The sequence below is a fragment of the Eulemur rufifrons genome, chromosome 1 (genome assembly GCF_041146395.1).
Source record: "Eulemur rufifrons isolate Redbay chromosome 1, OSU_ERuf_1, whole genome shotgun sequence".
Lineage (NCBI taxonomy): Eukaryota > Metazoa > Chordata > Mammalia > Primates > Lemuridae > Eulemur > Eulemur rufifrons.
In genome coordinates, this window is record NC_090983.1 from 66,698,934 (window position 1) to 66,713,672 (window position 14,739).

The window sequence follows — 14,739 nt, forward strand, 5'->3', positions numbered from 1 at the left end:
GAGATACTGAGCTATTTGCCACTGCTAGGACCTAGAATGTAAATATCTGATGAAACTGCAGACTTTTAAGATATTGCTTCTTTTTTTTTTTTTTTGAGACAGAGTCTCACTCTGTTGCCCAGGCTAGAGTGAGTGCCGTGGCGTCAGCCTAGCTCACAGCAACCTCAAACTCCTGAGCTCAAGCGATCCTCCTGTCTCAGCCTCCCGAGTAGCTGGGACTACAGGCATGCGCCACCATGCCCGGCTAATTTTTTCTATATATATATTTTTAGCTGTCCATATAATTTCTTTCTATTTTTAGTAGAGGTGGGGTCTCGCTCTTGCTCAGGCTGGTCTCGAACTCCTGAGCTCAAACGATCCGCCCACCTCGGCCTCCCAGAGTGCTAGGATTACAGGCGTGAGCCACCGCGCCCGGCCAAGATATTGCTTCTTTATTGTCAAATTTTCTTATGTAACAAAATGATCGTATATTAGTTGATGCAAGGTGAGCTATGGCAAAGGTTCGTATTAGCCTTTCCTTCCTGGGCAATGTTTGTTTCAGCCGTGGGTAGTTAAACTGGAGCCACACACATTTTTTTTTTTTTTTTTTTTTTTAAGTGGATGGTATAAGAGTGGTGTGGGTAGCAGTAGGGTGTGGGAGGACTCTAAAAATTCAATCAAATAAAGTCAAATATTGAACAGATGGAAAAACAAGTTCAATAGCCAAGCTCATGAAATGATTTCCTTGTGGTCAACAGTGAGTGTGCAGTGCAAAAGCTTCTAAGCTTTCTCTTTTGTAGAGACAGGTCTCGAGAAGGAAAGACTGGATGCCTTCTCCTCTTTATGGAAAAATGAGTAAAAGAAGAGTTTCGTAGGAATGTCTTATATGCAACTTTCACTCTCGAAAAAGAAAATGCAAGGGAAAATAAAACACACTTACAAACTAATTTGCAACACTCAAAACAGTGCAAACTGTCCTTAGGAACTTCCCTCTGCAGCCCAGGATGACCTCAGGCAAACTTCACAGATAATGATTATTCCTAATAGCCATAGTGACTCAGAACTCATGTCATTTGAAGAGAGTGTAAGACACGGGTGGGGTGGCTTTTAAACTTTTGACTGTGACTCATATAAGAAACATTTTAGAGTAGGACCCAGTGTGTACATAGGGCCCACACACAACTGAAACGAAAATTTCATGAAACAATAATTACTCTATGTTTGATATGCTCCTATTTCTTCTCTTTTTTATTCTATTCAGTTTTATTTCGCTTGGAAAGACAGAAAGAAACCTTGTCTTAAACCACTGAATTGATTTCACTACCCACTAACCCATAGTTTAAAAAAAGACAGCACCCGTCTGCTCCCAAGAGTTCATTGCCCAGAAGTTCCTGCTGTCCTCAGGTGAAAGCTCTGACAACGGACCTTAGGTCATCTGGTGTCTTCTCCAACAAAGCTGGCCTAGAACCTTTTATTTTTTCACCACTTCACGTAGCCTGACCATCCTCTTTCTCCAAGCTGGTGATTTGGCAGAAGAGGGAAGTTTGCATTTGCACCTTCTGAGCCTTGGTCCTAACACTGGAACAGCTGCTGCCTGACGCTCATCAGCTGAGTCTAACCCCTGCAAACGGGTGTTTTCTCAAGCAATGGCTAATGCAGCATCTAATTCTTTGTTATGGGTTAGAACAGAACACGGACTTTCCTGAGGATGTGTGTATTTGGGAGATGTGGGAAGGAGAGAGGAAATAAGAGGAAGAAGGAGAAATTCCTCTTGGGGAGCTGCTGGTGACATTCACTTTAAAAAAAAATCCTCTGCCTGTATTTTGTATTCATGTGATGATTTTGGGGGCATGGGGATGGTTTCTTTTATTTTTTTTTTTACTGCATTTGTTTTGCCTTCTGAATTCTGGTACCTACACCAAGACAGTTTCAATTGAAAAAAAAAGGAAAAAAAACCACACCCAGAAAATCAGAGAGATTCATTCAGGAAAGTTATGAAGAATAGATAGAAAAAATATACACAATCCAGTTCAGGATTTGACTCCTGTGATATATATATATATATATATATGTCAATGCATACATATGTATAAAAAGTACTGCAGAATGCCCCATAGAGTTCCAGTCATGACTTCTGTTTATCTTTAACTTCATGTTCTACTTCATATGCTTCGCAATTTTAGTTTTGCAAAGGGTTAGGATAGTTTTTGACAGTCAAATGGTGTTGGTTAAAGTCAAAGAATATCTTCTGAAGGGAAGGCTTATGGCCATGCATTGGAATTAAGCCATTCTCGGGAAAGAGACAAAGCCAAACACCATTGTTATCCATCTTTTCTACTGCGTCTCTGTATGTATGTTACTTCACCTCTCTGTGCTTGTTGCTATGGGGTATGATAGAGACAGTAAAATACATAGCTTGCATGGGTGCTGTGGGACTCCAGGCAGTGGGTTGGGAACATAGTGAGCACTAGAGCGTGAGAGGCCAGAACTTGGTAGTGTTCGTTGTATTATCCCTAGTGTTCAAGACACTGCCTAGTATGCAGTCAGTCTCAATAAATATTTGACAAATGAATAAATAATGTTAGCTACAATAACAATTATTATAACATAAAAAAGACAATATTACAAGAGATAGAGGGACTGATCTGGGCTGAGGAGGTAATAAGAGAGCATATACATCCTTGCAAAGAATTTATTCTGAGTTTGGGAAAAGAGAATCGGTTGTAAAGTGATCTGATATTTTCTCAATGGATAAATTACCATGTGCACCTGTTGGCAGCACTGGTGGGCACCGGTGATGTAAACACCAGTAAGAAGTGGTTCCTGCGGTTCGGGAGTCACAGTCCAGTTGAGTAAAGCAAAGGTTTGTCATAGAGTGTGAGGGGAGTGGACAGGAAATGCCTTCATCCCATACGGGGCTGGGATTGGAGATGGCGGTCAGGGAAGTAGAGCTTTGAAGGATGAACAGGCATTAGACCAGCCAAGGAAGGGTGGAGCCCAGAGAAATGAGACCACAGGGACATCAAGTCATGAGAGGAGATTAGGGTGGAAAGCAGAGTCCTACAAGCATGGCAGAAGCAGAGCCTAGCGACTAGGGTGTTTGTCTTAGATCCCGAAGGCAATTCGTGTGTTTTGAAAGGGTAGTGTGGTGAAGTGGGCCATAGAGTGTTGCAAGTAAACAGATGCGACAAACTAGTCCTCCTGCAGTTTGGGGGCAGGCAAACCCACCTGCTGCGTCGTCAAAGGCACCCCAACTGCAGCAACTAAATGGTGACAAACAAAACAAAACCTTAGTTCGAAAAGTAGAACTTTATTACAGGTAGCTCACAAATAATAACAACAGTCCAGACAACAACAATCTAATAATAATTCCACTGCTGGTTTTATTATGAAAACAGAAGCCTGAGCTGCTGACTTTTCTAGCAACTTTTGCAAGACATTTAAATCCCTCTAGCTGGCCCTTTGTTCCTGTGTTGCCATGGAGTGTCAATAAGCCCAGCTCAGAATAACCCGGGCAGTGAAATGAGAGGGACAGCTCGCTCACTGGCATGCTGGCTGGCCAGGTTACACTGTTTTCATTGCTCCCGTCTTGGGAGGAGCACCGGGCAGCTGGTGGCTCTGGCAGTTGTGAAAGGTGTATGTCTCTTGGCTGCCTAGAGTTTGAAATGGAACCAAAACTTGCCTGGCTACAGAGCATGTGCAGCTCCTGATTGAGCTGATAGCAGCTGAAAATAGCCCACTAAGCACCTGTCCCTTGTACACCAGCCCTTGGCCAACTGCCACGTTAGGACAATGTGGGCTCACTTGGTGGACAGGTGAGGTGCTGAGCAGATTTTAATGGTTCTTAGGAAGATCTTGGGAACTTTGGCCCTACTTAAAAGGAAGAAAAAAAGCAGCAGGCTTCTGAGGCGTTCCTCTTGGCACTTGTGTGGTTAGTGGGTGGCCACATTGGCTATGTATGTACAGTATGTGCCTGAAGACTCCATATAGTTCTCCTTGTTCAGCCAAACAGTGGTCCAATGGACTAAGTGGCATAAGTTTTCTCTTGGAGAGAAAGGCTTTCCTAAAAAACTCCTGGATGGTAGCCACCCACAGTTTATGCTGCCTCAGCTTTAGAAAGGGGAGGCATTGAGTCAAACTGTTTTGTTTCATTTTGTACCTACTCTTTAGTCCCCAGCGATTGTCGGTAGATCACTTTTACAAGGTGTCTCTTTGCTAAGTTATTTCTCAGTAGTCCAAGTGTAAGCACATGTAGAATCGCAGAATAGAATCACAGCATGTTAGGAGCTGTCTGTTTCCCTTTGAGACTCTTTCCATTTCCTTCTGGGCTTTCGTCTCTGCAGCGGGCTTGCCATTGTGAGACAGGCTTGGCGCGCCAGTGTGGATGGGAGCAGGCTCTGGAAGGAAATACTTCTGAAATGACTGGTGGTATTAAAGCTACTATTTAAAAGTGACCCTTCGTAGATACTTGGGTTATCTTTAGGCCGGCAGTGATCTGCGGCTACAGGAGCCAAAGGGAATCTGCAGAAACTCTTGCCTGTTGCTCTCGCCTGGGTTTGTGTTTAGATATTCTTGCTCCCCAGCCAGTGGCCTCGTGACACATCTCAGATTTATCTGGCTTTCTTCTGCCAAGGTCCAAGATTATTGTGGACGCTGGGAATGGTTTGCCATGGCACCGAGATTGAGGGGAAGGGATTGTGTGTTTGAAAAGCCAGTTCTGGTTCACAGCACTCAAAAGAGATGCTTTCTGTTTCTACCTGGAGTGTAGGCACCTGGAGCTTTTCTGTGAGCTCAGGGGTAAAAAAAAAACCAGAACAAAAACAAGAACGGTAAGCTCAGAATGACCCAACACAACCATCTTATGGTGACTGCAGGATCTTTATTCTATAACTAATAAGCCGGTCTTCTTCAATGTGCTGAATTTGGGAATTAGTGAGGTCTTTTGGACCATTTAATTAGACTAATGGGAGAAAGAAGATACGCAAAGCCAAGATCAAGTTATAAAGGCTGGCATACAGATGCACCAGGCGTGGATGCATGGGAGTGAAGACATGGTATTCCTTTCTTCATTGACCTGTTGTGGAATTCCGGGCCTGGTAGGGCCTCAGGAAATGAATTGGGAAACTGGGGAATAGGGAAGTTGCAATATCCGGAGGCTTAGACTCTGGCCCAATTTTTTACCCTTTTATTTTTAAATCTCTTTGGCTTCACCTTGGATGGAAAGAAAGTACAGTAGTCCCCCTTATCTGCAGGGGATGTGTTCCAGGACCCACAGTGGATGGCTGAAACCTCAGATGGTACAGAACCCTGTATATAATACGTTTTTTCCTATACATACGTATCTATGATAAAATTTAATTTATAAATTAGGCACAGTAAGAGATTCACAACAATGGCTAATAATAAAATGGAACAATTATAACACTATTCTGGCATCACTACTCATGTGCTTTGGGGCCATAATTAAGTAAACTGAAGGTGACTTGAACACAAGCACTGCAATACAGTCAATCTGCTAACCGAACCGGCTACTCAGTGACTAATCGGCCGGTAGCCTCTGCAGTGAGCAAATGCTGGACAGAGGGATGATTCATGTCCTGGGCTGGACGGAGCTGGATGATGTGAGATTTCATCACATTACTCAGAACAACGCACAATTTAAAACTTACGAATTGTTTATTTCTAGAATTTTTCATTTAATATTTTTGGACTGTGGTTGAACGAGAGTAACTGAAACCTTGGAAAGTGAAACCAGGGATGGGGGTGGGGGATGGCTGCTGTAGTCTAGAATCCCCACTGTGTTTTTCTCTAGGGTAGGATAGGGTGTGAAGCTAGGGAAGGGGAAGTTAACTAATTCAGGACATTTTCACCTTCAGCTTTGGGTGCCACAATGCCTAGAGGCCGCATTCCAAGACTGTTGTTAAACAAATTGGAGTCCTGCCCAATTTTTGAAGTGTTTGTCTGTGTGGTTTGAAATCTTCCATAAAGGGTGTAGGGGTGTGGTGGAGGCTTGCTGACTGCAGCCAGAGCCAAGACTGGCAGCCACAGAGGAGGCCTGGTCCCTGACTCCTGGAGAGAGCAGTAGAGGAGGGTGCAGGAAGAGAACTCAAGGTGGAAAGCCAGGCACTGAAGCCACCTGCTGGTTTCTTCTCCACTATTCTAGCCCATCTATTGCCCATTGTCTAAGGTTTTCTGTAAAACCAAAATTGCCAAATAGAGCCCAGGTAGAAACCCTGGAATGCTGTGCACTCCCTGGTTAGCCTAAGGAGGTGGGGAAAACAAGCAAAAGTGAGTCAGCAAAATCAACACTTCTCCCTGTACTGGGAACAGAGCTTCCAGCCTGAGATGTTCAGTAGATGGAACCATGTTCCTGGCTCTCTTCTAAGGCTAAACAAGGAATAACTTCTGAAATGTTTACAGTTCACTAGGATGAGCTTTTTTCCCTCTTCCTTCAGGCTCTGGTACTCTCTGTTACTCTTCCTGTAATTGGAGCTTCGCTTAGACATGGGCATTGGCACATATGGGGAGGAGAATATTTTCTGGTTTCTAAAAGTATTCCGCAATGGGTAATTCCCGTGTAATTGTTTGTTTGTCTGAGGCAGAAATTCAAGAAGTTTGAAGACAAAATGAAGAAAGGGGTCATTATTTCCTCCCATATTAAGGAGTCGCTTTACAGACATGTTGTATTTGTTAAAGCCAAGTCTTTGCTACCTTCAGAGAATCATAAAAAGCATGGAAAAGACAAACCAATACTGTCTTAGGTCATTACCACACAATCTTCTTTAATTTGTTAGTCACTTGAACACAGGCTGAGTTTTTGGCTTTGAAATAGAAGGTGTGGCTGCTGCAATAGGCTTAATTTACAGGGATTATTTCAGAGACAAGGAGTCAGCCCAGACACAAAATAAACAGATGGCACTTTTTTTTTTTTTTTCTCAGCTTCAGCAGTTCAAATGCAGGATGACTTAGGAATCCTTATCACCTTCAGCAAAGCAAGAAGGGGAAAATGATGTAATTTACTCTTCCCCGCTCCCTGCTGAAAGTGCCATTATTTCACTGGTGGGGAAAAATGGCAGCAAAGATCAGGGGTAGCTTTTACTCTGCTAAGCAGCCAAGTCCGGCACGAACCCCTCTGAACTGACTAGAGTGGAAGGCACTTGGTGTGTTTTGCTGATCCTGATCCCCATAGCATCCTAGTAGCCCCCGGTCCTCAAATTAGCCATCCATAGAAGGACCACCCACAGGAGCCCAGCTGTTCTATTAGTGTATTAAATAGTCCCTTATTTAGGGAGTCTTGTATTTTACCTGTTTCTTCTAACAAACCAACAAGCAAACAGAAAATCGACCACACCACAAAAAGTACTAATTTTCTCCATTTGGGAGCCCGAGTAGGTGAACAGATGTGATGATATAGTGAGCTCCTCTAGGAAGAAATGGTTTGCACAGACATGCCGGCTTGGTGACTAAGCCTTGCCTTAAGATCTATGCTGACATTTAAAGACTTTATGGGCTCAGTCTGCTCTAAAAACCAGCATCAGGTCTCTTCCCACCTTTAAATCCTTTCTGTGAAGAGAAAATTCATTCTGTAGCAATATTTATCAGGCTTGGACTTCTGCCAAGTACTGAGGCAGTTGCAGAGTATATAATGAATGATGAATAAAAGTAGATACAGTTCTCACCCTCAGGGTGCTTACAGTCTATTAGGAAAGGGTTGGGGATTCAGCAGCCATACAGACACAAGTACGGGAGTATCCAAAGGTAGTTCCTACTCTAAATTTGGGTGTGTGAACAAAGGCTTCTCTGAGGAAGTAACATATAAAGTGAGATCTACATGGTAGAGCAGCCCTAACTGGGTGAATGGGGTGTTGGTGAGGAGGGAGATAAGTATTCAATCTGGAGAGAATTCTTCACTTAATTGACCTGAGATCCCAAAGCAGGAAGAAAAGACCTTCCAAGAACTTTCAAGAACTAAAGAGAAGGCTGAAAAGCATGCAGGGATCAGATCAACCAGGATTTGTGGGCCAGGTTAACAACTGTGGTCTCTATTTTTGAGAGTAATGGAAGCCCAAGAGAATCGGGTTTGTGCACCGGAATGAATGGTGATGCCATTTGCTGAGTCAGGGAACACTGGAGGAGGAACAGATCTGGTGTTAAACTCTTAGAAATTTTTGTTGCTTTTGTTATCTTAATATATATATGCAATCTCATCTGAATGCCTCTATTCCCTCTTATAACTCCTGGAATACACTTTCTTCTTGGCTTTACAACCTTACTAAGTATCAATCCTTCTGATAAGAAAAAATAAATAAAAATATGATTTGTGCTCCCTAAATGAGTGTTTTATAATGAGAGAGCATTTGGGCACTTGATGTATTTTATCCCCGAGTGTATAAGCCTGCCTTCTTGCCAGAGGATCAAATGCCCTTCACTAGGCATTCCGGATGGACCTTTGTGTTTCTGTCTTAGGAGCAGGCTTGCTGGCAATGATACCTAGTATTGCAAAATCCTTCCTTAAGCCTTTGTTTAATGCCAGAGATCTCAAATGCTTTCAGATTCTGGAGAGGTGCCAAACTGTGCTCGCGGATTAGGAGCCGACGGAAGGATTCCCATAATCTATAAACCTAATATAAGCTGCCATTTCAAATGAATGAATCGTTCAGACTGTTGGAAGGAGTCCAGGGATGTTTGAGTTCCTTTTTTAGCCTATACAAATTCTGAGCTATTGAACTTTTATAATTATAGTCTAATTACTGTCTTATCGTTTGTGCTACTTTGAGGTGAACCTGTAAAAAATTCAGTCTGTTCCTTTTGCTGACCCCTAGGGTGGATCTACAGACTGGTTTACTTGTAGCCTTTTCTTATTTGTCTTTTGTGTTAAAAACCTTAGTAGGAAATGTGGGGTTTTGTGCACCATTTGGAATGATACTCAGTTTAAATGCCTTCAAGCATGATAGGGTGCATGACTGGGCAGGTGGGGATAGAGAAGTCTGTCGTGTTGCGCCTCGCTAGATTACTACATTCCCACTTCAACGTAAATGTGAATACTTTTACTATGAAGTACAAGATTATCCCAAACTTTGGACAATTTAAAAAAGTCCACGATGCTCTTTGCTCTGCCTCTTTCTCTGCCAGCCTTGCGTTAGACTCGGAGTAGGTGTGTCCAGATGGTGAGCTGAGTATTGCCCAGAAGAAGAAAGATCTTTTTAAAGATTTGGCCGTGGTGAACTCCTGGGATTCCCAGCCTGTGCCTCTGGTGTGCGGAGCCAGCCCCGGATCCTCCCTGGCGGCGTCGGTCTCTTCCAGGCTGTCTCCATTTGTGGTCAGAACTCCCTGCTGTTCCCAGCCAGCCTCGGCTGCAAGTGTTTTCACACGGCCCTGGTTCTGGTGATACAAAGGGCACACAGTGCCAGCCATAACACTGAGTAATGCCAGGAGGTGCCTTCTAGAACAAACAATGTGGGTGAGCTCCGCAGAGAGGGAATACCTCTGGCTTGACATTTAAATTACTGAATTATTCAAATGAATGTCAATTAGGTGGAGTAGACTTGCTGCCTTCTGCCAGGGTACTTCCTGGTTATTTGCACAGGCAAGTATAAAATACTTCACATCAGACGTGGTGCTTCCTGTCTGTACAGTTGAAAATTAGTCACAGAACGTGATTATTTGTTCCTTGGTGTTTCTTGATGTGTACTGTATTTCTATCACAGTCTGAGCGATTAGGGGTCCACACACCCTTACCTGTGACCCTTAAAGGGGTTTTGTGATCATTCTGGAATCCTACCTCCCACTCCACACCTATCCCAAATTAAATATCACAGGCCTACACAGGTTATGCTTATTCCTAAATATGACAAGACTAAAAAAGTGAGTCATGGGCATTTTGAAGCCTGCTGTGGTTTTTAGAATTGTGGATATTAAGATCTGAGAATGCTACTACCTTGCTTTTAACCTTTTCTGTTAACTTAGTAATCCTGGCTTGGAAAATCCTTTTGATATCTCTTCAAATTCCTCTATTCTGTCCGATGAAATGGGATTTAACTAATAGGTGTGTATGTGCATGTGTGTGCACGTGAAGTCATTCTCACATTCTTATGAATTTAGGGTCTTCATTTATTAACACATTTGAGTGTATATGAAAAATAAATACACGAAGGGCTCTGCTAATTAGTTATATGGGACTCTATAAGTTAAGAAGACTAAATGTTAGGTGAGGAGCAAAATAAGAAAAAGAAGTTGGTGAAGGTTTTGTACTTTCCCATTAGCTAATTGTTGGACTCAGCGCAGGGTTCCTCCATATCAGATGTTGAGTTAATTATTATGTATCATTAACAACTGTCTTTCTTTGCCTTTTTTCTTTTTCCTGATTAGGGGGTGGGTAGGATATGAAAACCCTGGTTTTAGACAACTTACTGAAAAGAAGCAACAACTTAAAAGAGTTACCCCTGGTTGTTTATATGCCACTATAGGAAATATATAAGGGATTCAAGGAGCATATTTAATAAACAAATGAATTCCTTACACTTAGTTCATGACCCCACAGGATTAAGGTCTGATTAAGATCTACACCACTTTACATGTGTTCACTGTAGAGTTGGGTAGAGCGAATTGAATTTTACTAAAGATGGTATTTACTTGAGACTGCTCACTTCTGGCAAAATTCTTTAGGTTTTAGTCCAAACATCCGTCGGACTGCGCACATTCTGTCAAAAACTGGAGACCTTGGAAAGGCAGTGTCCCTTCTTGCATCTGTGGACTTAGCATTTAGTTTGGGCTGGAAATTTAAAAACAGAGTTCATTTCGAGAGCACATTAGAGAAATTTTTTTGTTGTTGTTATTTTAGCTTTAAAATACTTGACATTTTTCATTAGAACCAGAAAGTGTCATGGATTCTTTGGGTCCCCGGACTGTCTGTTTCTATAGGATCAACAATGAGTGAGCCCTGTCTAGTCCGGAGTTACCTGTTGCTGTTGTTCCTAGTGGACCATAGGTGCAGCGAGTTGAGTAAATCATACTCCTCAGTCCTTTATCAGTCCGTGAACAGCTACTCTCCTATTTTATTTTCATTTTGCCCCTTTATCCCAACACTGACCCCTCATCCCCAACACAAGGTCAATAGGCCCATACTTTTCACCATGTTAGGTATATATCCTTGGATATCTACACTCTTTTAAAAATATTCAGGGCTTTAAAATATATGTTTATGTTTAAAATTTGCATGTATCGCATTATTTTATAGTGTTGAACATGCGTCTTTTCAATTCTCTGCTGTATGTCACAAATCAGTCTGACACCAGTAACTCTCCCCCTCACCCCACCCATCTATTTCCCTCCGAAGAATCATCACCTGTTGGCAGCATAGTTGGCAGCCTCAGCCCCGCGTTGTGCCATTCGAGAGTGGCAAGCATGTCTAGACTCCCTAGAAATATTATCTTTCAACTCTCTTTTGGCAAGTGTAAACTTTTTGCTGGATTATGTCAACAGATATATATGTTTCTCATCCTCATAGCAAATAGATGGGTGTTGGAATTTCTTTTGGATTTCTCTAGGCAGGGAAAATAAAGGCTATCTCTTCACTCATTACAATTTTTGCTCATTAAAGATGTCTGAGGGCGCTTGATTCCCAGGGGTGAGACTGGTGACATACATAGACTGTCAGCGGCTATTTTGGATTTTCTGCTTTCAGGCATGTCTTTGCTCTTGGATGAGCCCCTTGTGGTTTTCAAAAGAACTAGCAAGTCAATTATAAATAGAAGGCTTGTGTCTGTGTGTCTGCGTGCACTTACTCTGTGGGACGAGGCACCCACATTACAGTGGGCAGTGAACTATTTTTCCACTTCTTTGAAGAGGGAAGAAGAAAGATGAAGAACGCATTTCTCTTTTTGAGATAACCTACATCTCTACGCACACCCACACAAATCTGTGTAAATGAGCTTGACATTTTCAAAGACCTTACCTTAAGGTCTTTCTCTGGAAAGCACAGCCACCCGACCTGTTATTTTAAGAAAGAGGCAGTTATCTCACAGACCCACTACCGAGGGTTCAAGGATTAGGAGGCAGCCTCGATGTGCCTTTCGGAGGGAGCTCTGAGAGCTGGATTTCCTTACGTGAGCAGTGCTTCCGTGAAAACGGCCTTGGCTAACTCATCAGTGGCCTCCAGCACCTGGCTGTTTACATTCTATCTTCACTTTCCTCACCCACTAGAGGAAACTGTTGGGACCAGCAAGTCTGAACTATTCATTCCAACAAGGGAGGGAAAAAGACTGGTATGAAAAATGAAACTGTAAATAAGTGTTTTCAGAAAGAGACAATTAGGAGGTGTGATTAGGTGTGCTTCCCTGATGATATGTTTCTCTCTCTTTCCATCACATCTTGGACGCGCCAGGTGTGCTCTTCCTTTGGTGCTACCTGTTAACTTATTCTGCAAACCTTGTTCTCTTCCCTTTGTCTCCTTTGCGCTCATCTCAATATTTAGTGCCAATTTTTTTTCTGCTAGTTGAAAATTCTTAAGTAGCTATTAATTCCCATTATAATCCATGTAAAAACTTCAATGTTGCTACTATTGAAAAGTTAGTCTAGGCATCGAGCTGTAAATATTGATAATATGGATTTGTAATTGTAGGCTATGCATCCTTGCTTATTCTTATTATATACGACAAGTTGAGCATCTGAAATCAATGCTCCAAAATCCAAAACTTTTTGAGAGCTGACATCACGCTCAAAGGAGATGCTCATTGGAGTATTTTCGGATTTCAGATTTTTGGATTTGAGATGCTCAACTTATATAAATGCAAATATTCCAAAATACCCCCTCAAAAAAAAAATTCCAAAATCTGAAACATTTCTGTTACCAAGTATTTCAGATAAGGGATACTCAGCTTGTAGTATATTTCCTAAACAGTCGTGTAACTGCATGTATGTCAGCGTTCCTTGTTTTACTGGTTGGTGGAGATTTGTATGAAGCTAGCAGGAACTAGTATTCATAGCTACCAGATATTTAGGAGCCAATTTGTGTGTAAAATAAAGGTGTTGAATATTACGTTCCAGTAAAACATTTTATTTTGATGCAAGAATTGGGATATGAGTGGGTGTGGTGGCTCATGTCTGTAATCCCAGCACTTTGGGAGGCTGAGGCAGGGAGATTGCCTGAGGCCAGGAGTTTGAGACCAGCCTGGGCAACATAGCAAGATACCATCTCTACAAAAAAATAAAAAATACTAGCTGGACATGGTGGCATGCACCTATAGTCCCAGCTACTCTGGAGGCTGAGTTGGGAGGATTGCTTGAGTCCCAAAGTTTGAGGTTATGGCAATCTGTGATCATGCCACTGCATTCTAGTCTGGGTGACAGAGCGTGACCTTGTGTCCAAATAAATAACTTAAAAAAAGAATTGGGATATGAGTGTGAGCCCATTTCGCTGAAGGTAACATGAAAACCGTAGTGCGAGAAGCTCATTTCAGAAGTCTGTGGACAGACGATAACCAGTCTTTGGTCTAGTATGATCAAAAAGAGTGCATAGCTTATAAAAATGCATTCTTATGTTGAGAGGTGATTATTATTATTTGGTGGTTGGTCAAGTGACAAGGTCACAGAATGTGGACATCATGGCCAATGGTGATGCTTAGCTTGACTTTCTGTTCGGTGAAGGTATTTGCAATGGTCGTTCTCCCAGTGGGGGCAAAACCTGTACAGTGATATTTTTTTTCCTTCCTCTCTCCTTTGCAGATGAGAAGCCCAAGGTCAACCCCAAACTTTACATGTGTGTGTGCGAAGGCCTCTCCTGCGGTAGCGAGGAACACTGTGAAGGCCAGCAGTGCTTCTCCTCGCTGAGCATCAACGACGGCATCCAGGTCTACCAGAAAGGCTGCTTCCAGGTCTATGAACAGGGGAAGATGACCTGTAAGACCCCGCCATCCCCTGGCCAAGCCGTGGAGTGCTGCCAAGGGGACTGGTGTAACAAGAACATCACAGCCCAGCTGCCCACTAAAGGTTCCCATGGACTTTTCTATTTCTAGATCAAGGAGTTTTGTTAGTATGGTCCTGAGTTTGCATATTGTACTGAGGTTAAAGATCTAAGTAGCCATAAGGCTTTCCTCTTATTCTTTGAACCAGAGGCGATGAGCAACCAGAAAGGTAGCTCTAGGTGAGGAAGAGAGAGGCATGGCCTTTGGGCATCTAAAAGGAGGATGGGCATTTTGGGGGATATGGGCAAGGTGACATCTACCTTGGGAATGCATTGGCCGATCAATTCTCTTTTGGTCACTGCAAACAGGTAAACCGCTCTCCGGTACCCTGCTTTATGAGGAAGGAGACGGGAAGGCTTACTAACCTCTTCTCCCACATCTGACGCCCAGTGACCCATCATTGAAACTTGATGCAGGATGAGGCTTCCCATGAACCCTGTAGTTTATGTGGAACCTTCTCTGTACCGTATTCAATATGGATTCCATATCCTATGGAAATCAGTCTTCCTCTGAAACTGTTTCCCTATAAAATGAAATCTCAAAAGTCCCTGCAAATATTGATGTAGACTCACCCCAAGCCAAATTTATTTTCTTTATGTAGTACATTTTTAATAGGTATAATCATTTAATTTTGTACTCACAAAAGAAGAAACAACCCTCCAAAATGGAGTAGGAAAGTCTACTAGGAGGATGCACTCGCAGAAATGTCAGCCAGCAAGGGGGGAGACAGAAAAATGGAAACAGCTGATACAAGATCAGGTTGTAGCAATTTTGAAGTTACAGAGATGACCTTAAGGCG

At 42.6% G+C, this 14,739-nt stretch overlaps 1 protein-coding gene across 2 annotated transcripts in view; it reads left to right on the forward strand.

Annotated features, from left to right (window-relative positions):
- The window catches only part of ACVR1 (activin A receptor type 1), a 125,797-nt gene that overhangs the window by 70,992 nt on the left and 40,066 nt on the right, over positions 1-14,739 (forward strand). For both annotated transcript variants that reach the window (XM_069456654.1, XM_069456743.1), the window contains one exon: positions 13,702-13,965. In XM_069456654.1, the coding sequence (XP_069312755.1) occupies positions 13,702-13,965 (264 nt within the window). The remainder of the gene's footprint in view (positions 1-13,701; positions 13,966-14,739) is intronic.